This window comes from Apiospora hydei, assembly GCF_038363865.1.
Source record: "Apiospora hydei strain CBS 114990 chromosome Unknown utg000009l_segment0_segment0, whole genome shotgun sequence".
NCBI classification, from domain to species: Eukaryota; Fungi; Ascomycota; class Sordariomycetes; order Amphisphaeriales; family Apiosporaceae; genus Apiospora; species Apiospora hydei.
Window position 1 is genome coordinate 4608435 of NW_027117368.1, and position 27211 is coordinate 4635645.

Consider the following 27211-nt stretch of genomic DNA (forward strand, 5'->3'; position numbering starts at 1 on the left):
ATGCTCATCTCTCTCGAGTGAAGAGAAACACTCTAGCGAATACTTGATGCGGTCGTCTATGTCACTCACATTAAGCCGTTGAAGAATACTTGAAGTTTTGCATGTCCATATCATGAACTTGCTTCTAGCATGAATAACAAAATGATATACATATGTATGTATACAGTGATCGTCCATTGGTATCCCTAATGCGCCAGCTTTCTCCAGTCCTTCTCCCCATGTAACCAACCGATGATGTCCCGTATGGCTTCTTCGAGGGGCCGAATGCAAAAATCCCCCAAACTCCTCGCTTGTTGGCAGCCTTTGTTTGGCTCAATAACACAAGGTGGTCTTGACGCGCTGGTCTAGAGGTCGCGCGGTGTATACCATGCATCGGTCATTTCGAATCTGTAACTCGCAATCCCCAAGTCAGAGGTGGTTTCAAGGACGCAGTGGTGGATAGGAGGGTGACTTACGACGACGCGGTAGTCCTTCCGTCTCCCAAACTCCTGCTTCAATATCTTGTCCATTTCGCCCAGGTTCACATTCTTGCCGGGCACTTCGGTTTCGAAGGAATGCTTCTTCTTCGAGTCTGTTCGGTGTGGCCGTAAGCGTAGATGCATCGTGGATGGGAATAATTTGCTATTGGGACATGATTAGTATTGAAGTGAAAGTTTTCGCATTGAACGTAACAAATGAAGCGTACTTGGAAGTGTTGTGTCGCTGGTCGTATCGTGTGTTGTTTAGCGCTTTCGCAGTTGCGTAGATGGGAAGACTGTCGGGAAATGGGCCTTTAACGTTCTGGGGGCCTCATCTTGAGGGTATAACTGTGTAGCATTTGCCGGCCCAATCACTACTTGATGATGGTATGCAGGAGGCCCACCTTCTTCCAGCCCGTGATTCGACACAACCCATACACAGGCGCAGACATTCGCAAACACCTCCCTTCTCCGATTGGCCCAGCCCAAGGACAGGTTGTCTGACGGTGGTGCGTTGTAGGGTCATACTGCCTTGGGCAAATGCAAAAGCCTTCATTTTTCCAACTCGTTCTCGCCACCCCTCATGGGGAGCCGGTTCACCGTCATCAAATCACTTAGGCAAACATAGATATATCATTTGGATCTCATTTGGATTGCCGTATGTGGGATGCTCGAGATCGGAATACTCTTCATGACTCGGTGTCGATTGAAGCAGGTAAGGCACACGTAGACAGCGAGAGGACTGAAGCGGCTGCACTGCCATTTCTCACCCGTCGCACACAGCCTGGGCACTTTCTTGCATTTCTCTGTGTCATTTGCGATCTGTGAGGAGGTGGGCCTCCGGCTGCAGCGCCCTCCTATAAGAAGCTGCACTCGCCTGCAGCTGCGACCTTCAGAAAGGCCCCTAAGCCGAAAAGTGTCCATACGATAAGCCTGCAGGCAAAACATGTAACCGAAAAGGCGAGCCAATAGTCGAGTAGTTGGTGTACATGAATCTTCTCACGTCAGTCGCGCTCGCTGGTAGGGCCAAATGGCCCCCTCCGTCACAGGTATACGCTGTGGCTATGGGATTTTGGGAGGGTGCCCGCCCAGTTGCCCTGTCTGAGGTAGCTGGGCCAACAGTGACTGATCCGTCGCTTGCCTCCCATTCCTGCCTCCGGTCCACCGTTGTCTTGTGACCACTGGTCATAATGCAGTACCAGTCATTCGACTCATCGCCTGAGGCATCGCCAGCGCCTACCAGTGAGCCCTCTACAGCCATTGTAGATACCTCCATTACTTCTTCACTTGAGAGCTATGATACCAGGCTAGACTTATCTCAAGAGGCTGAGGAGTCAATTCATGATAAACTCTGGGCAAGGAGGCTGCCTGATTGTAGCGATTCGGCCAAGAAGTTCATTCCACTCGATGCCCAAGAAGAAATTATTAATGCAGGCTCCGTCCGTCGGGAGCTGGCTCGCAAGCTGAATCTCGAGCCTACCGAGCTTGATGAGCTTGTCACTTTCATACGCCCTGGCAAATCCGATGGTGATGGCTCGCCTCGAGGCACGAAGTTGTTCGCCGTTTTAGGGCTAATAGACCGACTTGATTCGATCTTGAAATTTAAGCAAGAGGGAATCAGCGATTGCCATCTCCCCTTTCGACGAGATGGGCGGAATAGGCTCATTCCTCGCAACTACCGGGGATCCTTTGGCTGTTTCGAAACCTGGAGATCGAGGACAATAAACGAATTCGAAATCTATCAGTGGTATACTCTGACGCCCTTCTTGCAACCTCGGAGCCTTGGTCTCCTCGACGACGGAATAACCCTGCCTTGGACTCAGTACAGGGATGTCGCTGAAGGTGGTCATTCGTCGGTGTACAAAGTAAAAATTCATGATGCACATCACTGCTTCCCCAAAAGAGAGGCATGTTTCTTTTTTCTATACCATCCTACTACCCCTTAAATAGTTCGCTGCATCTGACCGCCTGACAGGAAGGCAGTACCTACTTCGCCCTGAAAGAGCTAAAATCGAAAGACCCCAGTATATTCGACGGAGAGTGTGGCAGTTTCAGGAAATTAGGCCAACACCGACACCTTACCGAGCTGCTCACGTCATTTAAGCACAAGGGTCGCTATTATCTGCTTTTCCCTTGGGCCTACGGCGGTACCCTGGAGAACCTGTGGGAAAGGAGCCAACCCAAGCCGGCCTACGCAGGCCCTCGATGGGTGGCCCAACAAGCCCAGGGTCTTGTCGATGGGCTTTTCCAAGTCCACCACGTGAAATCCTATCAAAAAGACATGGAAGCTTGGAAGGGTATCGGAGCCATCCTAGACAACAACCAAGAAGAAGACGACAAAATATTCGGGAGGCATGGCGACATCAAACGCGACAATGTGCTAGTCTTCCTGTCCGAACAAAGAGACGAGGAAGGGGTTCTCAAGCTGTCCGACTTTGGCCTGACCGTGTTTCACTCCAACATGTCAAGATCGACAGACCGCCCAGGGTCCACGAGGCCCTGCGGCTTGACATATCGAGCCCCCGAAGCGGAAGCAAATCAACCAGACAACAGGCTCAGTCCCCGGTATGACATTTGGTGTCTTGGCTGTCTTTATCTCGACATGGTAACCTGGCTCCTCCTTGGCCCCGAGGGACTCGATGAATTTTCGGACAATCGGTCTCGCGAAAAGGGCTATCTGTCTTCTTTCAACCTCGATATCTTCTGGAAGTCGAAAAAGGGGCCTCAGGGTTCCCTGGGACCTCCTGTTGTCAAGACTTCAGTCAAATACGTGAGCTTTCATTATTACTTTCGTTGTTTTCTTGTTCCACTTCTCGAATGTGTTTATCTTGCGGATTACAAACAACTAACACGGTCACTCTTAGTGGATTCGATATCTCCAGGGTTTAGAAGACTGTACTGATTATCTGTACGATCTCCTAGAATTCATAGAACACAGCATGCTGCTATGTAGACCCAAAGACCGCAAGCAGTGTGGCGAAGTTCTGGCGAAGCTGAACGAGATGTCGAAGAAGCAGGTTTCGGATGGGGATTACCTTACGAAAAAGACAAGACGGCCTACTCTAGGATCTATTCTTCGTGCAAGGGTTTTCCCGAAGATACTGTTTTTCAATTAGGTCGTATCCCCCGTAACATGAACAATATCTCCTGTATATATAAAAGATCAGAGAATATATTGCCTCCTGCGTGCTTTCACGAACTCGGGTACCACTGTATATGCTTCAGCAAACCTCTTTCACCACGGCTATCCGTATGTTACGTATCTTTGCCCCCATCTATGCCTCATAATGGTTTTGCAAACGCTGGGCCAACTCATCCAATTTGCCCTGAAAAATAAACAAAAAGGAGAAATGCTTAGTCCAGTAATTATTTGCAAGCAGGAACATCGCTAAAATCAGAAACATATACCTTGGATAAGCCTTTGGGCGTTGAGATCAAGACATGATCGTGAATAATCTGAGCACCCATCCATTGTCAACCAAGAGCTTGTCCGAGAATTTGGCACACAAATTCTAGGGGGTGGAAATAAGAAAAGGGAGGGGGACAGTTCGTACCCGTAAACCAAATTTGCCATGGCCCAGTACCTCCTTTATCTTGCTATCCAGTTCTCCAGTAGAGGAAAGGTACTTTATCGGAATGGTCTGCTCGATGTAGCTGTTTCTCGGCATATTGTGGCTGTTCTGCGAATAGTCTGCAGGAGGGGGCTATTTGTACAGTTTTGACTGACTGGCTCGGTAGACGGTTCCTTTTGATGTACACATCCGAGATAGCAAGGATTGTTTAAGGAACAGCCTGGTGTCTCGAGGCATACAGCCAAAATGCCCGACAGCTTTAAGTACGTGCACTGCATTTGAAAGCCAATCGCCCCAGCGCAGAGCCTCTGGCAAGTCACACTTCCCGGATGACACGCTGTATTACTTCGGCAGATGAGGGGTTTGTAATCCTCATACCACACCTTCACCGACTGTCCTTGTGGCAGTGACGCACCTGTTATGCAATGAGACTCGCGGATGCACGACAGTGAGCAATGCCACCTGTGGCAAGATTGCACCAATCATATCACAGTGATGTTGCCGAATAAGAATCGGGGAGGGAAGAGGGGGACGGGCAGCTCACATCTGTGATATTTATGCACGAATGTGGAGCTCCGGCATCTGCAGACATGTTGGGGAACTCAGAGGAGCTCCGGGATCTGGCAAGGCACTCTTGTATGACCCGGAGATCGAGGCGGTGCTGGAGGAGGATGCTTGCACATCTTTTCAGGCGTCGATACTAAAACGCCTCCATCATCTATAAAAACAGCGCCAGTCATATTTGCCCCCTTTTCTCGATCAACAGCCAGAGAGAACTGCGCTGCTGATAACGATGAGCTATGGATTGGCTTAGGGGCGACCCCGACATCTCCGAGTGCGACACAAAGGTGCTCAGATTCAATTCCGGGTACAGCAAAGTATTGTTGATACAGAACAACCAAGTGAGGCGTCACTCACATGATTCTTGAGTTGAGTGGCTCGGCTTATATTGAATAGGAGAGAGACACGCCACATAATAAGACATGGGAGCTTGCAAATGATGACGAGTGGTCGAAATGGCTGAAGGCAAGCACACAAGCAAGAAAGGGTCAAGCTTTCCACACGTATTTGCCACTGACTGAAGCGCAGACATATGAGCAAGATTCACTCCAATGGAGAGATGGAGTGTGCGTCATGTACGTGGTTGCCCGTGCCGCCTCCAAGCAAACCCAGCCCCTGACCCCTGAACAGCTTCGCAGGCCGTGCCGAGAGCAAGTGGCAAGACCCAGGGATACTTTCGACCGTACCATTCTCGAGAGACACCTTTGACACGATAGCGAGCATGTTCTGGGTACACAGCTCCATCATGCGGGTGATCAACCGCAGCACTGATGCCCACTGCTCAGCTGATATCGGCGCGTGGGCGGACAAAGCCCCTGCGGCAACGGGTACGAACGACGGATAAAACCCCTGAGGTAGTGGTCTCTGGCAGATTCGGGCTAACTTTCCACCAAGTATACAACTGTCGCTCCGCTGCGTCCTGGGACGGTGACCTCGCCCTCTCCGCCACGCATATACCCGAAAGGAGGTTTACGTTTGCCGTTTTCTACGGCTGTGACGCCAAGACTCGCGAGAACTTGATCGGGAGACTACAGAAGAACCCGAAGCGGGTAATGCACCCAATGACCCTGCCTCTTCTGTTCGCCGACATCGAGAGAGGCCGCCACACCGAGTTAGTCCACAAGTTCCACAGCATGCTCATGCAACGCGCATGCGACTTCAGCAACGACTCAAGGAGAGACTCGGAAATCTCTCATACTCCATCGCCGTCTTCCGCTTCCGCCTCCTCTTCCATGATAGAGAAGCCCACCGAAGGGCTCCTGAGACCCGAGAGAGACTCCGAGACCATGTCGCAGTGGATGGAGCTCTACCACCTCCGAAACGGGCTCGAGAACTGGAAGGCCCAGCTTCAGAACCTGGCAGAGCACCAGAGGGAGCTCCGCTGCGCTTATCCTCCTTCGCATGTATCACACGACACCACATTTGAGCAGGAGAATCTCCGAAGGTGCCTGGCTCATCAAGGAGCTCAGATCCAGGCCAGGCTCCAGCAGCTACTGCTGGAATATGACGAGAAGATCAGACAGTCTTCGCTGATTATTGACGGGATGAACTTTGCCACGCAGGTTGTGAGTGGCTTTTGCCCTGAACACCTCTCCTATGTCACTTGATGCTGACGGCAAGCTATAGGAATGGAACTATATAGCGCGTAAAGACATTAAGACGAACCTAGGTATCGCCGAATCAACAATGCAAACCACAAATCTGACCGTGGAGATATCGAAAGCCGCCCAAAAAGACAGCAGCCACATGAGGTCCATCGCGGTACTCACGATGGCCTTTCTCCCCGGGACATTCGTTGCTGTAAGTCGAACGATAGTATCTCGCTTACTGTGGTAAATCGCAATTGGCTGACCAAGGGGCGATGAAAGACGGTCTTCTCCATGACCTTCTTCGATTGGCAGGGCAGCGCAGAGAGCATTCTGTCGCCCTATATATGGATATTCGTGGCCGTGACCTTCGTCCTGACCGCCCTGACCTTGGCAATTTGGCGGTTCTGGGTTGCTTCCGGGGGTGCGCGCAAGAGTGAGGGGTCGATGTCCATGGTGTAATAAAAGACTGGCTGCCTGATTCCAGAGTAAGATGTTGTGAATATGTTGTGACTGTTGAAGGGACATGTGGATGAGTGGCTGTGTTCGTCGCTGGAGAACAATGCGTGTTTTCTACTCAGGGGTTGTGACACCGCCTGACCATTGGCAACGTACCTATAATGGCAAACCGGCTATTAATCCTCCAGGGACCCCGAATTTAAATAGGCTCTTCTCGACTTATTACCTGGGATCCCCTATCAGTACCCCCTTGACCGATAATTTGAAGAGAAAAGGAAAAATAAGATTCAGGTTGGAATAAGAGCGAAAGCGATTGCCAAAGACTATCAACAGTCCAAAAACTGTCAACAGCTCAAAAATCCCTCCTAGAAACATGCCCGATAGATCCGCCTGCTCCCAGCACTCCGTCTGGCTGGTGACCCTAGCGACCGCGACCTTCACCAGCGTCCTCCTCGGCTTCGCCGTCGCCCTCTCCACGTCGCCGTCCGCGCCCGCCCTGCACGCGACGTGCGCCACCAAGTCCGACCCGGCGTTCTGGCAGCGCCTCGCGCAGCTCTTCGTGCACCTGGCCGTGCTCGCGTGCCTGGTCTCGCCCGCCGTGCGCCCGCACACGCGCGACCGCGTCCGGCTCAGCCCCGGCCGCGGCTGGTTCTTCGCCGCCGTCGGCCTCAGCGCGCTGGCCCAGGTGCTCTCGCTCGCGAGCTACGCCGCCGCGTGCTGGAACTCGGGCTGGACCGCGGCCCTGTTCATGGGGTGGATCGCCGACGTCACGCTCTTGGGCGCCGCGGCGCAGTTGGCGGGCGGGATCGCGCGGTCGCGGAGGCGATCGAGTAGTTCCGGGACCTTTGCTATGGGTCATATACGCACGCCTGCTTCAGCAGATGCAGGAACGCAGTCGTAGCAGCAGTAGCAGCAAAACTGATGACTGTTGATGTGACACGCACCATGTCCAGGATATGAATAGGCATGTTGTAAAAGCCAGATATAGGTTATACTTTTAGATGTAATTAATACTCATCTGACCTGTTTTGGTCCATCACGCACCACTCTACTTGGTGAATTGTAGTAGTTCGCAGAATCTGAGTAATGTATCCATCCGAGTTGTGTTGAAGGGGGAGGGGAAGGCGACAGGAATTGTTCGCCTGAACCTTTTTTAAATCACAACACCCGTCGACGGAAAAGGGGGTGGGCAGCCGCGGTGAGTGGCGCGCAATTGAATTAACTTAAGACATGCCACACGAAAGTTGCAGGAGTAACCATCGGCGCCTCCCTGCTTGGCACTCGTGAGGTTTAGCTAAGATCTGTGCTGAACCTCGCCTTCGAAGAGTGGTGGGAATCGACACGTTTTGATATGATGCTACCTCCTCGGATAGATCGAACTTGCCCATTGAATTTCAGCAAGGTCTAGCCAGGTGATATCATCCACGCAAGTATGGATTGTATGCGTGGTGCGTATCGGATGAGCAGATGATGCGCCAGAGAGCTTAAATTAAGCTTCCTTGGGGCGCGGGAGGGCAAATGCAGGAACGGATCGCGTTGACAGGAATCAGGATGCCCAAATCCAACAACTGGGTTTGAGTTTATGCAATCCTGCCAAAGTAAGAACGCTTACCGTTCAGGGTTGAGATGGAGGAACCGTAGTCAGCATGGCACAGACAACGATGGAGAGCTAGATGCCTCTCAGCATGGGATAAGAGACAAGATATCATACGACCAGTCGCTGTCGTGCTCACAGGTTGCCGGGACCAATTGTCTGATCGGTCACGAAAAGGGGCCACCGTTGAGGAAGCGTCGTTGATAGAAGCAGGAATATACTATAAGATGGGTTACGCACCGCGCGACACCAACCAAGGTGCACTTGCAAATTCTTGGAGAGAATCGGTGTTTTCCTGATTGAGTACGGATCTCGTACAAAAATCAATTCTCTTCGTGGGCCCAATTGACTGTCGGGACGGGACGTGCATCTCCGCCGCGGAGGAGGCCAAAGCCTTTCTGTGAAGCAAATAACCTTTCCCAGCAACATCCCGCTCCTGCATAACAACACTTGTCGTACCTGCAGCCATGGCAACGCCTGTAACACGGGCAACATGAGCAAACCTGGCGGCACGAACGGTTACCACGCTCTCTTGAATGCTTGTTGAAGAATAAAAACGCGTAACTTCAGACGGAACTGGACAGCAAAGGCCTGAAGGAGACTCAGGGTCACAGCCCCAAAGGCTGGGGGAATCCTGGCAAACCCAGGGAGACCCAGCTTGCATCAATATTTGACGAGCCGCCGTGGAAATCAAATGACTGTAGGTAATGAGAAGGTTACGGCGGATGCGACGGATGCTGCGTATGGCTTTCGCCTGCTTACCAACATGGAGGGAAGAGCGGCTCCGCTTCCTTTCGCGCATGTCGGTAGCCTGGGGCATCATGCCAGCAGGGCAATGATGGAACCTCCGTTCTTGGTGCTGTGATTCCAGAGTTCTGGTGCAACTGTCCTGCGAGCATACCTGGAGGCTAAAGAGCAAACAGGGGTACGGGGGTCCGCAGTGAGATACCTTGCTGCTCGTTCTGTGGCATATAAAGTAAAGAGCGCATGCCTTCAAGTGAATGAGCTCTGTAGACCTTGCTCGTCAACCAACCACTCTTCCACTCTTTTTGAATCATCAGTCCCGGCGGCACAACACTACAAGTATGGCTGACCTTCGCGAATCGCACTGGAGCGCCAGTACCGACGACAACCGACAGAGCGAGATATATGGACATTTTGATCCATCCAGGGACAGAAGATACAACCACAGCTTGAGCATATACCCCGAGGACGAGTCGAACCCGGATATCGACACGATCCCCATCGGGTTGCCGGCCGTGCCGCCTTTCCATCACGAGGAACATCCATACTACAGGTCTGGAAGTACCTGTCGGACATCGGGTAACAGAATATGGCAAATTCCTCGGGAGGCTTCCATTGAACCGCTGGAGCTGAAGAGGCCCGTTGCCTACGATCAACCGAGATGGTCCGTGGTATCGGAGGAGCCCGGCGACGACGGCATGTCCAAGCTGCACGAGTTCTTCTTCGTGACTACCGTATGCATGGCTCAGCTGTGTACTCGTAAGTAAAGCATCCAAACGAAGCTCCGGAAGAAAGCAAGACTGATGAGACTTGTTTTGCAGAGGCCGGTCTGGGCCAGACCCTTGCGATCATTCATGTGATCGGATCGTCCTGGGGCATCACCAACCCGTCCGAGCTGAGCTGGCTCATAGCCGGCTACACCTTGACCATCGGGACTTTCATTCTCATCGCGGGAAGGCTCGGCGATGTATACGGATACAAGCGCGTATTCCTCTCAGGGTTCCTATGGTCGGCACTGTGGGCATGCCTTGCTGGCGCCGCCTACTATTCCGGGCCCGTCCTGTTCACCGTCTGCCGAGTCCTGCAAGGGATGGGTGCCGCCATGTGTCTCCCCAATGCCATTGCACTGCTAGGGACAGCGTATCCCCCGGGCCGAAAGAAGTCGTTGGTGTTTTCGGCATTTGCGGCCATGGCCCCCTGCGGATCCATCATTGGAGCCGCGGGGGTAGTGCTTTTGCTTTGCTGTGGTGGCCAGTGGCATACTGGGCGTTCTCCTTTATCCTCTGCATCATTGCCATCATCGGCTACTATGCGATTCCTTCGGCTACCAATAAAACGGAACGACCGCACACCTTCCGGGGTTGGCTCGTCGAGCTCGACATTCCTGGCGCGACTGCCGGAGTCTCATCCCTGGTCCTCATCAACTTCGCCTTCAACCAAGGGCACATATCTGGCTGGAATGAGCCCAGCATATGGGAGGCGCTGATTGTAGGCGGTGTTCTCATGTGCATCTTCATCATGATCGAGTGCCACTATGCCAAAAACCCGATCGTCCCCCTCAACGCCCTCTCGCCCCAGGTTTCGCTGATCTTGGGCGCCGTGGCCTGCGGTTGGGCTTGTTTCGGGATATGGTCCTTCTACACCTGGCAGTTCCTCCAGATCATCAAAGGCCTGTCCCCGCTCCTGACGACGGGGTGGATGAGTCCGATAGTGGCCATGGGAATCTTTGCATCCATGACGACCGGCATGGTCCTCCACAAGCTGGGCCCGCCTGTCGCGATGCTCATCTCGATGCTGGCCTTTACGGTATCTACCGCACTCATAGCCACCGTCCCCGAAGACCAAACCTACTGGGGCCAGACGTTCGTAGGCATGCTGGTAATCTCCTGGGGCATGGACATGAGTTTCCCGGCGGCGACCCTGCTTCTGTCGAACTCGGTCAGCAAAAAGCACCAGGGGATCGCGGCCAGTCTGGTTGCGACTGTGATCAACTACAGCATGTCGATTGGGATAGGCATCGGCGGCACTGTCGAGGCGCAGGTGACGAGGGGCGCCGTCACCAAGGAGCGGGTGCTGAGTGGATACAGAGCGGCGCTCCTGACAGGGGTTGGACTGGCGGGAACGGGCGCCGTCATCTGCATAGCGCTGATAGTGGGGACCAAGCTGCCAGCAGTGATCGAGAGACAGAGGACGAAGAGGAGCGAGGCGGCCACGATGAAGAGGGAGAAAGAGATGGCGACGCCTTGCTACAGCTGTCAAAGTTGTCGACAGGGCGGCAGCACGAGAATGGGTAGCCAGGCCGGGTCATCCATGGCGTGAGCTAGCCAGCTGGGCCCGGGAGTTGCCTACATACCTCAGGCGGCTGAACATCGTACCTATTTCCTAGTGATTACCTAAGTGTTTAGGTCTGTAAGTACTTAATCTTTAATAATATTATCATGATTTTGCCAACCAGCCACATCACCCAGATCTTTCCAATGGTTCTAGAAATCACATGTGAATATAAGCAAGTAGATGGCCGCGTGGAGTGGTACAGGGGAGACGCGTCTGAATGGTGGCGGTGGAAAGGTTCAACTTGTCAGGCGGCCCGAACAGTGGTCCGGCCCCGAACCTATGTACGGCTACCTGCCAAAATGCCATGGACTTGTCTGAACGTGCGCAATCCATTGAGAAGCGGCGGATGGCAATTTGGAGGATATTGGGGGATATTGGGGGGAAATAAGTATGAGTGCGACTAGATTGACATCTTCAAGATTGACGAGATCGAGATGGACCTCCGAGCAGGACGCTGAGGTCTCGGCCAAGGTAGACTGACACAGCCACCGTGGTTTGCGACGAAGAGTCGCAGCTGATGATGGCGAGCGACACGCCGACACCCCCCCAAACGACGGCAAACCCCTCCCCCCAATTGGAGATGAATCCACTTTTGGGGAGGCAGCCACAGGCTAGCAGGTGCCCTCGAAAAAGGGGAGAGGGAAATGACGTGGTTGTCTTTCAAATGTTTGCCCCTCTTTGCGACATGGCCATGCCAAGCATCACAGCCCGTAGGCCGTAGCAGGCAGTCCCGTCACCAAAGCAAGGTTATGGGCGACTGTTCCCATGTACTTCATACATGTAGCAATTGGAGGAAGGAACGAGCGCATTCCACTATGCTGCATCAAATAATGGATACATAAGGAAGTAGGTAGCTGGCCTTTGTCAATAAAACAAAACAACCAAACCCCCATCTCATCATCAGTCGTCTTCCCTCCACCACTTACTCTCTTCCACAACTCCCCTACCAAACACAACATACTACCCGCTTCTCAATCAATCGAGCATACACAACCACTCCTCAACCATTCCACACTACCACACTCCCAACATGGCGCCCAACACCACTGTCAACGTCCGCAACATCTCTTCGAGCACCTCGGAGAAGGAGATTAAGGACTTCTTTGCCTTCTGGTAAGTTCCCACTGCTACTGCTACACTTGACAATCGGCTTTTTGCCGCGATCTCAGCTCCAGACTACTAACTTGCGCCCTTACAGCGGCAAGATCACCGACCTCAAGGTCACCACCGATGCCAACGGCACACAAGATGCCACCGTCATCTTCGAGAAGGAGACTGCCGCCAAGACCGCGCAGCTCCTGAACAACACCCAGCTCGGTGGCTCGCAAATCGAGGTCATTGCCGAGGACGCCAAGAACGATGATACCGCCTACGCCTCCAACGCCGACCGCGACAGCGATGAGATCACACAAGAAGAGAAGCCTCGCAGCCGCATCCTGGCCGAGTACCTCGCCCACGGCTACGTCGTCGGCGATGCCGCCCTCCAGCGCGGTATCGAGCTCGACCAGAAGCACGGCGTCACCAACCGCTTCATGACGACGCTCCAGAACCTCGACAACAAATACCACGCCACCGAGAAGGCCAAGGCCACCGACCAGTCCTACGGCATCACCCAGCGCGCCAGCAGCCTCTTCTTCGGCCTTGGCTCGTACTTTGAGAAGGCCACCAACACCCCCACCGGCAAGAAGCTGGTCGACTTCTACACCGTCAGCTCGCGCCAGGTGCAAGACATCCACGCCGAGGCCCGCCGCCTGGCGGACCTCAAGAAGGAGAACCACGGAGGCAGCGCCTACAAGGCGTCCGGCCTCGAGCGTGTCTTCGGCAAGGAGCAGCCTGCCGCCGAGGGTTCCAACACCACAGGCGCCACCGATTCTACCGGTGTTCCCCAACCCGGCCCCAAGGCTGGTACCACGGAGTCGACTCCTCTGGACCCTACCGGGCCTCTTCCTACCAAGGAGCCCGGTTCCGAGAAGGCATAAGCGAGCGATGGAGGGTAGTGGTTCCTGTTTACCTACATTAGTTTAGTTGCCTTGATTCCCACGACGTTCTGCAATGAGATTACGATTAGTCCAATTCTTATACCACCTTCTCGAAATATTTGTCCGTGACAGTATGCCAAGTGATGCATCTTTGAGATAAATCTTCAGTGTCTCTGATTTTAATTTTTCTTTCTGAATGTTGATGTCACTGGCACTCTCAGCATAAACGCGAATGTACTTTCAGACATCAGAAAGCTGTACACAATTAAACACGTAACTGACACTGTACCTTTAAACTCGGTTTAACGTGTACATGGCTGGGCATATTTCGATTGAATTCACATGATTGGGAGATGCATGTTGCATGAAGTCGAAAACTTCTATTATTGATCATGGGAATCTAGGTGTACAGGCTTGAGTGTCCTGTGTAGTCATAAACATCGTGATCGTTGCGATGTGCCATGTATTCTATCAGAATGGCCATTATCCTCCCCTCTCATACACTATTTCGTTTGTGTCTATCCACCACTTCGGCGGTTTAGGATGACTTGGCACCAGGCTCGGTGGTCTTGCTGAACTTGGCATCAACGGCGTCATCGAGAGCGCCCTTGGGGTTGGAAGAAAGACCCTGCAGAGAAGAAAAAGTTTAGTACTTAAAGTGTTCGCTATGACGAGCGACGAGAATATGTGTGACGGTGGCCAACGTACTTTGAGCTGGTCGTTCATCTCGTTCTTCTTGTTACCAGAGTCGACCTGGTCGGCACCCTGGCCGGAGCCGGGGGCATCCTGCTGCTGGCGGCCGGACTGGGCCTCAGGGGGAGGGGACTGGCGGCCTTCTTGACCAGACATGGTGATTTGATGTGGTTGGGTTTTGGGTTGGTGGGCTGTTCGGTCGATGGTTAGCTTGGGCGAACGACCACATCAAGAGACAAGAGACCGAACGAAGTCGGCCGAGTCAAGAGACATCATGACTTACAGTTGGTTGGTAGAGGAAGTGTAGAGTGTTGAGTTGTTTGATGGAAGTGGTTTAGTATGGAATGACGAGAGCGAAGGAGAGAGAGAAGTCGAAGCTTCAGGACCCGGGTTAAATAAGGGCATTCGGATAGAGCAAAACGGGTTCTCTCTCTACAGCTACGCAGCTACCTGCCTCCTGCCCCTCTTCTTCCTTCTTCTCCGGCTCGGCAGGGCAAGCAAATCAAGGCGGCCGTAACGCGCTTAATCCGTGGATATGCAACCTGCCGCAGCTCGTTTCCCATAAAAAGGGCCCCTCGAGATCGCAAATTGACATCAGATCGAGCTCTCATGAAGTCATGGGCTCCATACGCTGCAGCTGCAGGAGGGCCGTGGAGGGACTTCGGCCCCATACGTCATACAAGGTTGCGAGCTTGCCAGCACTGTTATCGGTGATAAGGTTATGGGGAATAGGCGCTTTACCTGGCCAATGCAGGTACTGGCCCGGAGCATCCACCCCGAAGCTGGAGCGGCAAAAAGAGCAAGCAGCCACAGCGGTGCATCGCTGTCTTCCGACAAGCCACATGCCAAGCCTGCCTGCTTGAATTGATGCTGGTAAGCTCATTTCCAACCCCGCATCACCCAGCAATGGGGCGGGTGCCCATGCGACCACTAAACGCGTCCACGCTGTCAGGGACCAGCCAGCCAGCGAATGGCGCGAAACGAGGGGTGTATCAACAACGGCAGGCACAATACACCAGGTAGACAGCAGTAAGGCTGTTTATCGTACGAGCAATGCAGCCTCAAGTGAGTATGTGCGACTTTAGCCACTGATCCATTGTATGACTGTCATCTTCTCGTCCTCCAACGCTGTTTTGTTCCTGATATACGTTCTATACATCACAGTGATTAGTTCCATGCACAAGCAGAGTACCAAACCAAACCCAATCGTGCGCGCGGTGTGATAGGATACATCAATAGCCCCGAATCCCAGCCTCACCCAATTGTCAACGAGGTTAGATTGAAAACCACAGGGCCGTCAAGCTCGGTTCCCTATCTAGCTCGCTCGCTTCAGGGCTGTCGTCTGCACTGCCAGCATATTCCAACATCCACAACCACTTCCTGCATTCCTTTCCTCCGCCGCCATGCCCGACATCAACTCCATCCCGGCGTCTCCCTACGCCACCCCTCGCCGCACGTCTACCACGCAGCCACAACAAGCCGCATCATCAGCGTCACAGGCGCAGCAACAGCACACGGGCGCCCCCGCGTCAACATCGCCAGAACTCAACATCCTACCCTCCAACCAGCAGACCTACCAACAGAGAACATCCTCTACATCTCTGCCCTCTCCGCCTCTACCCGCTTCCTCGTCAAATCCAGCAGCTCTGCCAATGGCCATGCCACCGCCTCCAGCACCAGCGACGGCGCGACAAGACCCGGCCGAGACGGGCCCTGGTCCCATCCGTCACCCGCGCCCCTTGACCGCCGCTGAACTACACCAACAGTTGGAACAGGAGCAAGAGCTACTGGTATGTTCATTGCGATGTTGATATGCACCTTGCTATTTACTACCTACCTGCTCCCACGAATGGGTTTAGCTAACGTATTGCCTGCTCGTCCTTAGGTCAACCGACTCACTCGAGACCTCACCATCCTGCGTGCGCAACAGAACTCGTCCGTCGTCTCCAACACCTCGTCGACCTCCGCCTCCGCATCGATAGACCAGCCCCCCGACCTCGTTCGTCGACACGCACCTGATGTCCGGCCCCGGCTTCCCCCTCCCCACCACGAGCTCCGACCGGCGCCACCAGCGGACGAGCTCTAGCACGAGCACGCGCAGTCTCAGCCACGCCGCCGCCGCCGGGTCGGTCACGGGCCCGCTGTCCGCCGTGCACTCGACGGGCGGCGGCGGCGCTCGGCCCTCGAGGCCGCCCGCAACCCCAACCGCAGCAGCGCCATGTCCATGTCCCGCCAGAACAGCACCACGTCGCACCGCAGCGCATCCCGCAACCACTCGCCGAACCCCTTCTCGCGGCACGACTCCGACTACGTCGGCTCCCTCACCAGCGCCAGCGGCGGCTACTTCCCGCGCCGGCAGATCTCCACCCATGGCAGCGTGGCCGCAACGCCCAGGTCGGAGCTGTCCCCGGGACTGATGCCGGCCACCCTGCGCTACGAAGAGACGGCGCACTACCGCCAGGAGCTCGAGACGGCCAAGCGCGAAAACGAGAACCTCAAGCGCCGGATCAAGGAGCTGGAAAAGGTGGTCCGAGAACGACGGGCCAGCGACGCCTCCGCCGGTGGACGGGTCAGGAGCGAGTGTGAGCACAACGGCTAGTGGTGTCGGTGTCGGCGGCGCGACTGGCGTGGGCGGAGGCGGTACGAGCATCGTTGGCGGGCGCGGTAGAGCCGCCGGGGGCGCGGGCATGGAGAGGGCTTTCAGCAGTCTGAGCATCGCCGGCAGCGTCGGGGTTGGCGTGCCGGAAGAGGAGCTCCGCGTTGGCGAGAGCGCTGCTAGTCAAGGCCTCGGCCAAGAAGGCAAATGACCGGGAGGTTGTCCCGCACGTCAGTGAAATACTGGGTGGGTGTATGTAAACGCTCGCGGCCTTTGTTTCTTCTGCTGTTGCCCGAGAGCAATATTCTACTTACCGAGCCGGAGTATGGTTGATTTGGGAACACTGGCGTACGCAGACAGCTATGAATGAAAATGACAACAGCATGATAGCACCAATGGGGTCATGTACACGCTTTCAGAAGAGTGCTTGCTGTTTTTTCTCTTTCTCTTTGGAATCGTGCCCTTTCGAGTCTGTCGCCGTGTTATAGAGCAGATATATACTTATATACACTTATAATATAGATACGTGTGTGAGTACATTTCAAATACCCAATATTCCCAAAACAGATGCTATTTGCCCGCCGCCCCTTTATACTCGTCCCCGATCCAGTCCGAGGTCTGCACCTCCGCTTCGGGCTCGAAGCCGACCAGGATCCGCCAGGCCAGCTTGGCCGCGTCGTCGCACTGCCTCGCCTGCTCCGCCCGGCCGAGCGCCATATTCGCATCGCGGGCGTGCCGGAGCGCCTTGGCCGCCTCGAACGTGGCGATGCCGACGGGTTCGTGGTCGAAAACGTCCCATTCTCCGACCGTCGTCGACGCCGTCTGCAAGAACCCAAAGTTCCTCAGGACCTGGGCGGCCCACTTCAGCGTTTTCGAGTGGTTCCTCATCCCGTGATACGCCGTCAGCAGCCACATGGTGGGCCAGACGAGGGCGAGACGCGGCAGAGGACCATAGACTTCTTCCTCGTGCAGCTCTTCCAGCTTGCGCGTGAGCTTCTCCACCATCCGCAGGACCGAATGTGGCGGCGGCGGCGCGAGCGCATTCTTGCTGTTGGCGGCCCTCTTCTTCATGTTCTCCTTTTCCTCTTGCTTCCGGATCACGGCCGAGATCCCCTCGAGCACTTCCCGCCGCTTTACGTGCTGAGAGGCCGGAGACTTTGCCTCGGCCGCGCAGAGTCGGCACCCGCATGCGAAGCCCCACGACGCTAGGAACTGCCGGGCGCGGGCCTCGGGCAGGGCCCGGGGCGGGAGGTAGACGTGGGTGATCTCGTCCCCCGCGCGGATGGGCTCTGTCGCGACCGAGAGCAGGAGGTCCCCCACGAACGCCCGCGAGCTGTTGGGCCAGCAGGCGTGGTTGGCGCGCGCGGCCCGCGGCCACATGCCCCGGGCCATGCCGTCGCGCTCCATGGACCAGTCCGGGCGCGCCGCGGCCGAGGAGTCGTGCGGGCCCATGAAGCAGTTGGCGCGGCGGATCGCTTCGAGCAGGAACACGTCGACCACGGGTGCGCCGTCGACCACGTCGAGCGAGCGCGCTTCGTCGGTGCTGTTATTGCTCCTTGCGTTGTAGGAGCCACTGTGCAGCTGTAACACCTCCTGGTGCAGGGACGGGTTCGAGGTGCAGGCTTCGACGAGCTTGACGTACAGCGCCGCGCCGTTGTGTTTGACGTTGTACTCGTTGGGGAGACAAACGGCCTTCTCACAGAAGATGAGCTCGCCGACCTTGATGTCGCGCGTCGCGAACAAGCCGCGGCCGTGGATGGCCGAGTCGCGCACCTCGGTCTTGCGCAGGAAACTCGCGGCGTCCAGGTGTACGTTTCGGCGGTTGACGGCCGCCGACAGTGCACGCAAGTCGAAGTTGCCTTCTTCTGCTTCAAGAAGTCGGGCCTGGCATCTGCCACGCTCCTTCTCGAGAACCGCCTCGGATGGGCTTTTCCCGAGGCCCGATTCAAGATGCTGCAAGCTCTCCTCGAACCGCTGAAGCTGGTAACACGACTTTGCAGCCACTAAATATGCTTTCCAATCGTTCTTACCGCCGTTTAGTGACGCCAATGCGTCGGCAATGGCGTCATCATAGCATTTCAGCGACAAATGAATCTGCGCCCTCTTACCTAATACGCTCGTTATAGCGGCTCCGTCCTCTTTGGGCATGAGGTCCAATGCTCTGGTGTAACTGTAAACTTGGTAAGCGTCCGGAAATAGTTATCTCGCCAGCAGGTTAATCCAGGTAACTTACCATCTCACAGCCTCTGTTAAGTCACTGCCGATGAACGACATGTCCCCCTTTCCCACCCATGCGGCTGGCGTCGCCTCGCCATCCCCTTTCGCTTGCTTTGCGAAAAGCCTCTGGTACCAACGGATGTCTATCATCTAATAATACGATGTCAGATGGATGATCGACGCAGATCATGAAATCGCCATCGCCATTGAACTGGTAGTAAGGCTCCTTGATAGCCACGACGGAACCTTCCGGTAGAGCTGACAGAGTCGAGGCTTCGCTTTGATTGTAGATTGCCAGCTTATTCGCGTCGCCTGTCTCATCCTCCACGATAGCCACGACGCCGGCCCCTGGGTAACGTTCTGTGATCGTCCTCAGCACCAAGACCTTACCCTCATGGTGCATCTCCACAAGCAAGTCTTTCAGGTAGAGCTCAACAAAAGTTAGTACATCTGCCCTCGATTACAGGACCCAGAACATGTATATTCACCTTTTCGAGACCCAAGAGCAGCTTTGCTGAAGGCGGGTAGGCCAGAGACAGCGATATCTTCTTTACCGGTCTTGGCCCTTTGCTGTTTCCCCCAGCTTCTTCAACTCGGCATTGTGGACAAGTACAAGCTGTTCCCTGGAGACATGGACGGGCGCCGGCTTTCCACCCAGGGCAGATGCCTTCTCGAGAAACGCAAGTGAGATGTTTGGGTCAAGGTCGAGTAAAGTCGCTTGCGCCCCCTCGGCCAAGCCTGGGTCGATTCCGGTCAATTCCTCGCCATCGGAACGATCCATTGCTTCTCAATAACTGCAATCTAAACCTAACGCTCAGCCGTTGGATGAAGAAATAGCCAGACGATCGCGAAGAAAGTACGAACTCTTTTGGAACCCTCCAGCCTGAAGGTGAAGCATACTATACTGTATACACTGGATAATGACACCTGTGCTTCAATCCTCCTGATGGCGGAAACATGCACCCTTGAGTATATTGCCGAACCGGGTATTGCTTCAATCCCCAACAGATCCAATCCCATGCCAACCTGGGGTATCTAACCCCGCCATACCTCGGAGGGTGATCGTCCATCGACATTTTTGAACGGGCTGGTGGACGTTTAAGCTGCTGACGCCCAGAGTCATTGGCTGCACAAGCACGGACCCACCTGCAGCACTCGCTTGCGTGCCGGCTCGATGGTCAACATCGCCTGACAAGCCAACTACTTGCTACGTCGTGAAAGGGCCCCCGGTAGCACGATGTATGATGTAAACAATTGGATGACCAGGTCAAGAACACCCCCATTCGTCGAAGTCGTGGCGTGCTGTTTGCGAGGTATGCCAGAAGCAATGAGCCGACCCTCCAGAGCCAACCAAATATCCAGCTAAATCCACTAACACCGGCTGTTGCACATCCGTCCGGCAGATAAACCAACGAGATGCTGGGCTGTAATTGCTTTTGATGTGTGTGATGCCCCCCCTACGTAGTATATCAAGCCATATATACCGGTAGATCAGAAACTAGTCGGCAAGGTGATTGGTTGAAAGTTGGAGATCCCCTAGCACAGCATTGCGGAGTGTTGCTTCCCAATTCCCATCCCTGCCTGGCGTGGCCCCGAGTCGCCCACATTTACACAATTTAGTGTCGAGTCCGAGATATCCGTTCGAGAATCTGACAATTATACGAAGGTCTTCAAAAGTCTTGTTCACACCCCTTGTCGCCAAGATCATCCTGTCAGCTGGCTCTTTGTTGCTTGCCGGTATTGAACGGTAGGCATCCCTGATCGCATAGTTTGATTGGGTGAGTAATCCCTGTCCCATGCCGTTTTTTATGTTTGGTCTTTTACGGTATAGAAACAGCTGGTGGACAGCTGCACCAGGAATTTTGGCAACAAAGGGGGGTGGAAAAGACTTTGGAAGGGGACCTGCGTACTGAAACACTGCATAATTCGGGTTCGGGGTGTTCCATATTTCCCGATGGAATATCGTGGAGAACGAGGAAAGAGGCGGTTCCATTAAATAGGAACACCCGATGCCCCAGTCTGAATCCCCTGAATTGTGGAAGTCCTTCTAGTGACAACTTCAATACAGACAAAGTTTCTGAGCTCAGTTCCCTCCCCCAACGTGTCGCCATGGAGATAGAACAGCTATCGCATGTCCTCTCAGACCGCCTCCCGGCGTTGGTCTCGGTAGCTCTCTTCACAATCGTGGTCTATGCGGTGTCCAGTCTTTGGAACGAAAAGAGTACCCTGCCACTGCTTGGCGCGGGCAATGGTAATGCTGCGCAGCGTCGCAATGAATATATGACGAATGCTGCGAAGCTGTACCAGAAGGGATATGAGATCTTCAGGCATCAAGCATATCGGATGACGACTCTGAATGGTAAGAAGCCAGAAACTACATCATACATCTCGCTGACACGACTTAGGAGAGAGCATTGTCGTTCCTCTGGAAGCACTGGAAGAATTGAGGGGCATGCCGGATAATATTGTCAACAACATCATAGGACTGAGTCGAGTACGCTGTTCGGACCGTTCTGGATAGCGAGCGATGCTGACTTCCCCCAGGAAATCGAGACAAAATACACAGGTCTGGATGGCGAAAATTCCGCGTTTGCGGCCCACATGGTCCGTTCCGACCTCACGAGAAGCCTGAGTGAGTATTCGTGGGTTCCTCTGGGCCCCAAGTTATGCTAAAGTGTTCTCGCAGATCGGATCAATCCCGAATTGGCCGCGGAGGTAGAGCGGACAGTCCGCGAGGAGCTGGGCCCTTGCGACGACTGGACTCCACAAATGGCATTCAACCCGCTCCTTCGTGTCGTGGCTATTGTATCAGGACGCGTCTTCTTGGGACCCGATCTATGTCGACGCGAGGAATACATCTATGCCAGTACGATGTACACCGTCGACGTGTTCAGGGCCGTCAGTAAGGTCAAGGCCTGGAACCAGTTTCTGAAGCCAATCGCGCAGTTCTTCATACCTGAGCTCAAAACCTTGTCTGAGCATCGCCGCAAGGCCAGAGCTTTCTTGGCCCCGGTTATTCAGGAAAGAAAAGAAGCGATGAGGAATGGTAGCGACCTCCCCGACGACATGCTCCAGTGGATGATGAACAAGGCCGAATCCTACGGAGTCAGCGATGCTCGCCTGGCTGAGTTGCAACTAGACCTCAGCATGGCTGCCATCCACACGACAACGATGGCCGTGGCCGATCTGCTATGCGACATTGTGATTCGGCCTGACACGGTCGATGAGCTCCGGGCCGAGATCAAGCAAGTGCTGAGAAATCACCACGGGGTTTTCACAACCCAAGCGCTTTATGAGATGAAGCTGCTCGACAGTGTGATGAGAGAATCGCAGCGATGGAACCCGATTTCTCAATGTATGTTTCTGCCGCACCCCCAAGGTTGGAGTCGTTGCTGACAGTCGGATCCGCAGCCCGGTTCCCGCGCTACATAGCCAAGCCAGTCACGTTGAAAGACGGGACGCAGATCCCCGCTGGCATGTTTATCGAAACAGCAATAGGTCCGGTCAATCACGACCCCAAACTGTACCCCGAGCCAGGTGTTTTCGACCCGCATCGCTTCCACGATCTGCGCAATGCGACAAAGCCGGACCCCATCAACTATAAGACCCGGGAGCAGTACCAGTACGTGACGGTGACGAAGGAGAACATGGGCTTCGGCTATGGCAAACATGCTTGGTAAGTTGCCAGCACGGACAGCTCGGAGAGGCCTACTAATGAGTGTGTAGCCCCGGTCGATTCTTTGCCGCAAACGAGATCAAACTCATCATGATCCACATTCTGCTTCGATATGACATGAGAATGCCAAATGGTGCGACGGAAAGGTACCCGCGTCTCGTCCAAGGGTCCCATGAGGCCCCGGATCCTACAGTCCAGATTGAGTTCAAGCGAGTCCAATCAGCCACCCAGGCATGAGTTTCTGCCGGATATTGCTCAGTCGCGTATTGTTTCCAGATGATGACGGGGAGAAGATGTTGCGAATCCATGAGGCAATAAGGGTCTGGAGGCCTATGTGTACGTTTGTCCTTGAAACTCCAAGGAGACTTCCGCCAGTCCGAAGTAGGTTCGAAAATGCGAACAACGGTGCTGAGCATGGCTTGTCCGTCACGCAGGTCGTGCCGAGGAGGAGGGAGCTGGGGGCCAAACCGGAAAGATTCATATAAGCCATGATGCTAGTACATCTAATCGATCAAGTTGCCGGCGGGTCGGTAATGTCTTCGGCGTCTCCATGAACGTCAGCGGTTGCCTGTATCGGAGCTTCAAAGACGGCTGTAGTAAACAGTGAGTCCTGTGACTCGGCGCTCTCAGCACCACGGACCCTGATGTGAGCATTCCTTCGCAGCCAGTGCGCAACCCATTGCCTACCGAGGCTCTTACCGGCCCCGTTCTTCTGCATTACCCTGTTGGCCAGGTCGTATATCTCTTCCTTTGACGGTGGAAAGCCAAGTTCACATTGGGCGCCTGCCCATTGCGCCAAGAGCTGCTCCTGGTTCATCGTCAGCTTCGCCGTCTCTTTCTTCAAGACTCTGGGCTTATGGCCGCGAATCCTTGCATTGAGTATGGTGAAAGGAACACCGAACTGTTTGGCAGCTTGGGAAGTTCCCGTACCGGCCTCTATGGCAAGCATGGCTTTGGCCACATCGTCTTCGGTCCAAGTGAAACGGGTGTAGACTCGTCCTCGCCCTCCCGGTTGATGGCTGATCAACGGTGGAGGGCTGGGACGATCTTCGCCCAGCCTGTCGGCAAGAGAGGTCTTGGGGACATTGAATAAGATGGCAGCTTTTCGTAGTGACATGCCGTCATGGCGTACGGCCTGGATAGCTCGCTGGACATCTTCGGCATTGTAGGACCGGTATCGACGTTTACTTGTCGGGGTGGAGGGAGAGGGCTCAGCAGGCGCCTTCTCGGCGGGGGCTTCAGGCGAACCCTCCAAGTCCGCCTCCATGGAGTTGCCTTGGATTTGGGCAAAGTCTGGAGATAGCGCCCGGCGAATAAAAGCGAACGAGACAAGCTTAGCTAATGTGTCGTGATGGGTCTGTAGGTAGTCATCAGCTGTGATAACGGACAGTTCCAGAATAAAAGAAGAGTGTCCGAATTTCTGAGTGCCCCCACTAAACCAGGCAGGCAGAGTCAGTCGGAAGTGGGGTGTAGCACACTCCACTGTAAGTACGTTCGGGGTTGAACGTTACTTCATTTACCACCGCCCTTGGGTCTGCCTGCTGTTCCTCTTGACTCCCAGCAAACTGGTCCGCTAAAACAGGGCGCTTGACATGAAGATTCCAGGGATCCCGGCTGTTAGTTGACTTCAAACAACTGCCCAGCATCTATCAATCCGTTGGAAGGGCTCAATACCAACGTACAGTACGCGCCACATAGAACTCGCGTGCTCGACTCAGCCCTAACCGGTTTCCTATTTATGGAAATGCCTGTTTCTTTTGCCGGTTCCGTGTGTCTACCGTCTTATTGGGGACTTTGATACAGGTGGCTTACTAGATCCATACACCAAATCCGAAGGAGCGGGCAGGGGGTAGGGCTGACTTGTGAACCCTGACGCCTACGGCAGATTTGCTTAGTATGGCACATGGTGGCTGCTTCCGTCATCCCATTCCCTACGCAAGTGCCCGATTTCCAGGTTGGAGGGTGAAGTGTGTGGTTTGGAAGCCTCTCGCCTGAAAGCCACAGTTATTGGGACATCACCAGATCCCGGCGAGTGAGATTGAGTAAGTATTCTACAAGTATACACTACTTTGAGCTAGTCACTCGAGGAATCGTCAAACACTAAGACGCAGTATTGCAAAACAGAGGTAAATCTTAAGTTAGCTATATACATATAAAAGGAGTATCATTATGATTGGAAGAGAGAAAACCCAATCAGTCGTCCGTGAAGACGTTCATTTCTAGTTGCTTGACGCATTCGCTTTCCTCCCACGCATCTCAAATATGGTGGTCAATGAAATCTAAATCGAGTAAGGGAACAGAAGACGGCCTTTGTTACTCAGAGAGGCTTCTGGATCTGGCCCTGAGCCTTCTTGACGGCGTCGTAGAAGAGGCCGCCAATGGCCACGTAGCCCTCGTCGCCCGGATGGACGCCATCCGGGCTGAGGTACTTGAAGTCGAGCTCCTTCTCGAGGTCGGCCAGCGCCACCCGGCGCTTCTGCTTCTCGTAGCTCGCAAAGACGGCGCGGTACTGCTCGCTCAGATCGGCGACGCAGTCGGCGTCGTGGCGGCTCGGCAGCAGGGTCGACATGATGACGGTGACGCCCGGGATCGAGACGAAGATGTCGTCGATCAGCGAGGTGAGGCGCTTGCTCGCGCCGGCGGGGTCGACGTTGAACAAGCAGTCGTTGGTGCCGGCGTTGAGGAGGACCACGTTGGGCTTCATGCCCTTGGCCTGGCTGAACTTTCCGTGCACTTGATCGACGGTATAGGCGGGCCAGCCTTCGTGGCTCTGTGAAGCAAAACCATATTAGTCTCATCGGCAGCAAAAGGATGGATAGTGGGGAGACAACTTACGTTCTCGGCCATGGTGCCGTTCGCCCTGGAACCAACCATCTCAACTGACCATCCGTCAGAGAAAAGGCGGTCGTGGACTGTCTTTCGGTACCCGTTGCTGTCCTCGGACTGCAAGCCCAAGGTCATCGACCCACCAAGGGGCATGATTCGGAGCTGGAAATCATTGGTCGCCTCAACAACTTGGCTGTCCCTGGCGTTGATACCCTCGCCATTCACGACACGACTGCCATCAACCTGTCTTGCTTGGACATCGGCATCACTAATGACCCGAGATCCATCAACTTGTCTGGAGTTGATGGCAGTATCGGAGACTCGGCTGCCGTCTACTTGTCTGGAGTTGACGCCTTCCGAGTCTCCGACACGAGAGCCATCAACCTGTCGGGCGTTGATGTCGGCTTCCGCAATAACCCGAGATCCGTCGACTTGTCTGGAGTTGACAACGGCAGAGTCTCCAACGCGAGACCCATCCACCTGTCTGGCACTAATGTTATCGCCGTCGGTGATGGAAGAACCATCGACTTGCCTGGCATCGATGTCGGCCTCGGCAATGCGGGACCCATCTACTTGTCTAGAGTTGACTCCTTCGCCTTCTGTTACGCGAGATCCGTCGACCTGTCTAGCATCAAGGCTGTCATCAACCGCAATGCGCGATCCGTCGACCTGTCGAGAATCAATGGTCGATTCGCCCGAGACTCGAGAGCCATCTACCTGTCGAGCATCGACGTTCGCCTCGGTAACAATTCGAGATCCGTCAACTTGTCGGGAGCCGATGCTTTCGCCCTCCGCAACACGTGATCCGTCGACCTGTCGAGCGTTTATTTCGACATCGGCAATGCGAGACCCGTCAACTTGCCGTCGCTCGATTACGACGTCAGATGGGAGGCGAGAGCCGTCGACTTGCCTGGAGTCGATGGCAGCATCAGAAACTCGGGAACCGTCTACCTGTCTGGAATCGACTGTTGTATCAATGACACGCGAGCCATCGACCTGTCTGGAGTTTATGGTGGTATCGAGGATGCGAGAGCCATCGACTTGTCTGGAATTGATGGTCGTATCGGAGACTCGGGAACCGTCGACCTGTCTAGAGTTGACAGATGTATCGATAACACGAGACCCATCGACCTGGGCTGCAACGAGGGGTGAAAGGAGCGAGGAGGAGAAGGCAAGGAGCCCAACCAGCTGAGTCAGTCGGGTCATGTTGAGTGTGTGTGATCACCACTCTATCTATCTTTCTCTCTCGTAAGAAGCCTTTTTGTATGAGGTGATATAAGATAGATTCTAGTGGGTGAGAGGTTGTAGATGATGGCGTGTTTGCTTGTCGACGAATTGTATCGGGGCGAGAAACGGACCCCTTTATAGAATAACCACCGGCACGGGTGACTCCTGCTCTCTGCCTCTCATTACCGGCCTGTGGGCCCGAGGAGAGGAGTGTCCTACATTACTCCCACCCCCTTTCTACGGCCAACGTACATACCGGAAGTGTCCATACAGAAGACCAATATCGTACGCAGCAAGACGTAACGGCGCCTCCTGAGTGGCTCTGGCCCCAGCAGTCATAGCGACCCTGGATGCAGGCGGGACAGGACCAGCGTAAACGACGGGGTGTTGGGTGGCTCAGTGCTGACCGAAACCCAAGACGACGAGTCATCCTGCCGATGCTATGCTGCTTGCTGCCATGCTGACAATATCATTTCGACTTCCCAGCAGGGCGGAGCAACCCGCGCCAGCGAGACCCGGTCGACCAATCCCCGTCGTATAGAGGGCCCTTCTTCACCAGTCTGTGTAAGACTGTGGGTAGGCCTTCTAGAACGCGCCCTCCGCTCCCCCTGATGCCTGCTCCTTATCTCGGCGCATTCCCACTTTTGTAGGGCTGATAGTCTGTACGGCATACCGACTAGACCATACGC

The 27211-nt window shown here is 54.5% G+C and overlaps 12 protein-coding genes across 12 annotated transcripts; 7 read left to right on the plus strand and 5 right to left on the minus strand.

The window, feature by feature from the left end:
- Positions 1-344: 344 nt before the first annotated feature.
- PG997_013250 (uncharacterized protein) lies at positions 345-602 on the minus strand (the record flags this gene model as incomplete). Its single annotated transcript, XM_066817564.1, has 1 exon — positions 345-602. The coding sequence occupies one exon, from the start codon at positions 600-602 to the stop codon at positions 345-347; it is 258 nt and encodes an 85-aa protein (XP_066663256.1).
- Positions 603-1648: 1046 nt separating this feature from the next.
- Positions 1649-3574, plus strand: PG997_013251 (Protein kinase-like (PK-like); the record flags this gene model as incomplete). The annotated part of the gene is made up of 4 exons (XM_066817565.1): positions 1649-2323; positions 2434-3228; positions 3323-3366; positions 3412-3574. The coding sequence occupies 4 exons, from the start codon at positions 1649-1651 to the stop codon at positions 3572-3574; spliced, it is 1677 nt and encodes a 558-aa protein (XP_066663257.1).
- Positions 3575-5361: 1787 nt separating this feature from the next.
- Positions 5362-6198, plus strand: PG997_013252 (uncharacterized protein; the record flags this gene model as incomplete). Its single annotated transcript, XM_066817566.1, has 1 exon — positions 5362-6198. One exon carries the CDS (start codon positions 5362-5364, stop codon positions 6196-6198), a length of 837 nt encoding a protein of 278 aa, XP_066663258.1.
- An 811-nt stretch (positions 6199-7009) lies between these two features.
- On the plus strand, positions 7010-7537 carry PG997_013253 (uncharacterized protein; the record flags this gene model as incomplete). The annotated part of the gene is made up of 1 exon (XM_066817567.1): positions 7010-7537. The coding sequence occupies one exon, from the start codon at positions 7010-7012 to the stop codon at positions 7535-7537; it is 528 nt and encodes a 175-aa protein (XP_066663259.1).
- A 1778-nt stretch (positions 7538-9315) lies between these two features.
- Positions 9316-11293, plus strand: PG997_013254 (uncharacterized protein; the record flags this gene model as incomplete). The annotated part of the gene is made up of 3 exons (XM_066817568.1): positions 9316-9733; positions 9757-10078; positions 10114-11293. The coding sequence occupies 3 exons, from the start codon at positions 9316-9318 to the stop codon at positions 11291-11293; spliced, it is 1920 nt and encodes a 639-aa protein (XP_066663260.1).
- A 1045-nt stretch (positions 11294-12338) lies between these two features.
- Positions 12339-13287, plus strand: PG997_013255 (uncharacterized protein; the record flags this gene model as incomplete). Its single annotated transcript, XM_066817569.1, has 2 exons — positions 12339-12421; positions 12507-13287. 2 exons carry the CDS (start codon positions 12339-12341, stop codon positions 13285-13287), a joined length of 864 nt encoding a protein of 287 aa, XP_066663261.1.
- Positions 13288-13825: 538 nt separating this feature from the next.
- Positions 13826-14136, minus strand: PG997_013256 (uncharacterized protein; the record flags this gene model as incomplete). Its single annotated transcript, XM_066817570.1, has 2 exons — positions 13826-13915; positions 13996-14136. The coding sequence occupies 2 exons, from the start codon at positions 14134-14136 to the stop codon at positions 13826-13828; spliced, it is 231 nt and encodes a 76-aa protein (XP_066663262.1).
- Positions 14137-15383: 1247 nt separating this feature from the next.
- PG997_013257 (uncharacterized protein) lies at positions 15384-16579 on the plus strand (the record flags this gene model as incomplete). Its single annotated transcript, XM_066817571.1, has 3 exons — positions 15384-15770; positions 15866-15979; positions 16082-16579. The coding sequence occupies 3 exons, from the start codon at positions 15384-15386 to the stop codon at positions 16577-16579; spliced, it is 999 nt and encodes a 332-aa protein (XP_066663263.1).
- Positions 16580-17146: 567 nt separating this feature from the next.
- PG997_013258 (uncharacterized protein) lies at positions 17147-19574 on the minus strand (the record flags this gene model as incomplete). The annotated part of the gene is made up of 4 exons (XM_066817572.1): positions 17147-18746; positions 18810-18943; positions 18975-19223; positions 19407-19574. 4 exons carry the CDS (start codon positions 19572-19574, stop codon positions 17147-17149), a joined length of 2151 nt encoding a protein of 716 aa, XP_066663264.1.
- Positions 19575-20902: 1328 nt separating this feature from the next.
- PG997_013259 (cytochrome P450) lies at positions 20903-22706 on the plus strand (the record flags this gene model as incomplete). Its single annotated transcript, XM_066817573.1, has 6 exons — positions 20903-21152; positions 21199-21287; positions 21338-21425; positions 21480-22148; positions 22205-22469; positions 22520-22706. 6 exons carry the CDS (start codon positions 20903-20905, stop codon positions 22704-22706), a joined length of 1548 nt encoding a protein of 515 aa, XP_066663265.1.
- A 274-nt stretch (positions 22707-22980) lies between these two features.
- PG997_013260 (uncharacterized protein) lies at positions 22981-23736 on the minus strand (the record flags this gene model as incomplete). The annotated part of the gene is made up of 1 exon (XM_066817574.1): positions 22981-23736. One exon carries the CDS (start codon positions 23734-23736, stop codon positions 22981-22983), a length of 756 nt encoding a protein of 251 aa, XP_066663266.1.
- A 1050-nt stretch (positions 23737-24786) lies between these two features.
- PG997_013261 (uncharacterized protein) lies at positions 24787-26501 on the minus strand (the record flags this gene model as incomplete). The annotated part of the gene is made up of 2 exons (XM_066817575.1): positions 24787-25239; positions 25305-26501. 2 exons carry the CDS (start codon positions 26499-26501, stop codon positions 24787-24789), a joined length of 1650 nt encoding a protein of 549 aa, XP_066663267.1.
- Positions 26502-27211: the final 710 nt, after the last annotated feature.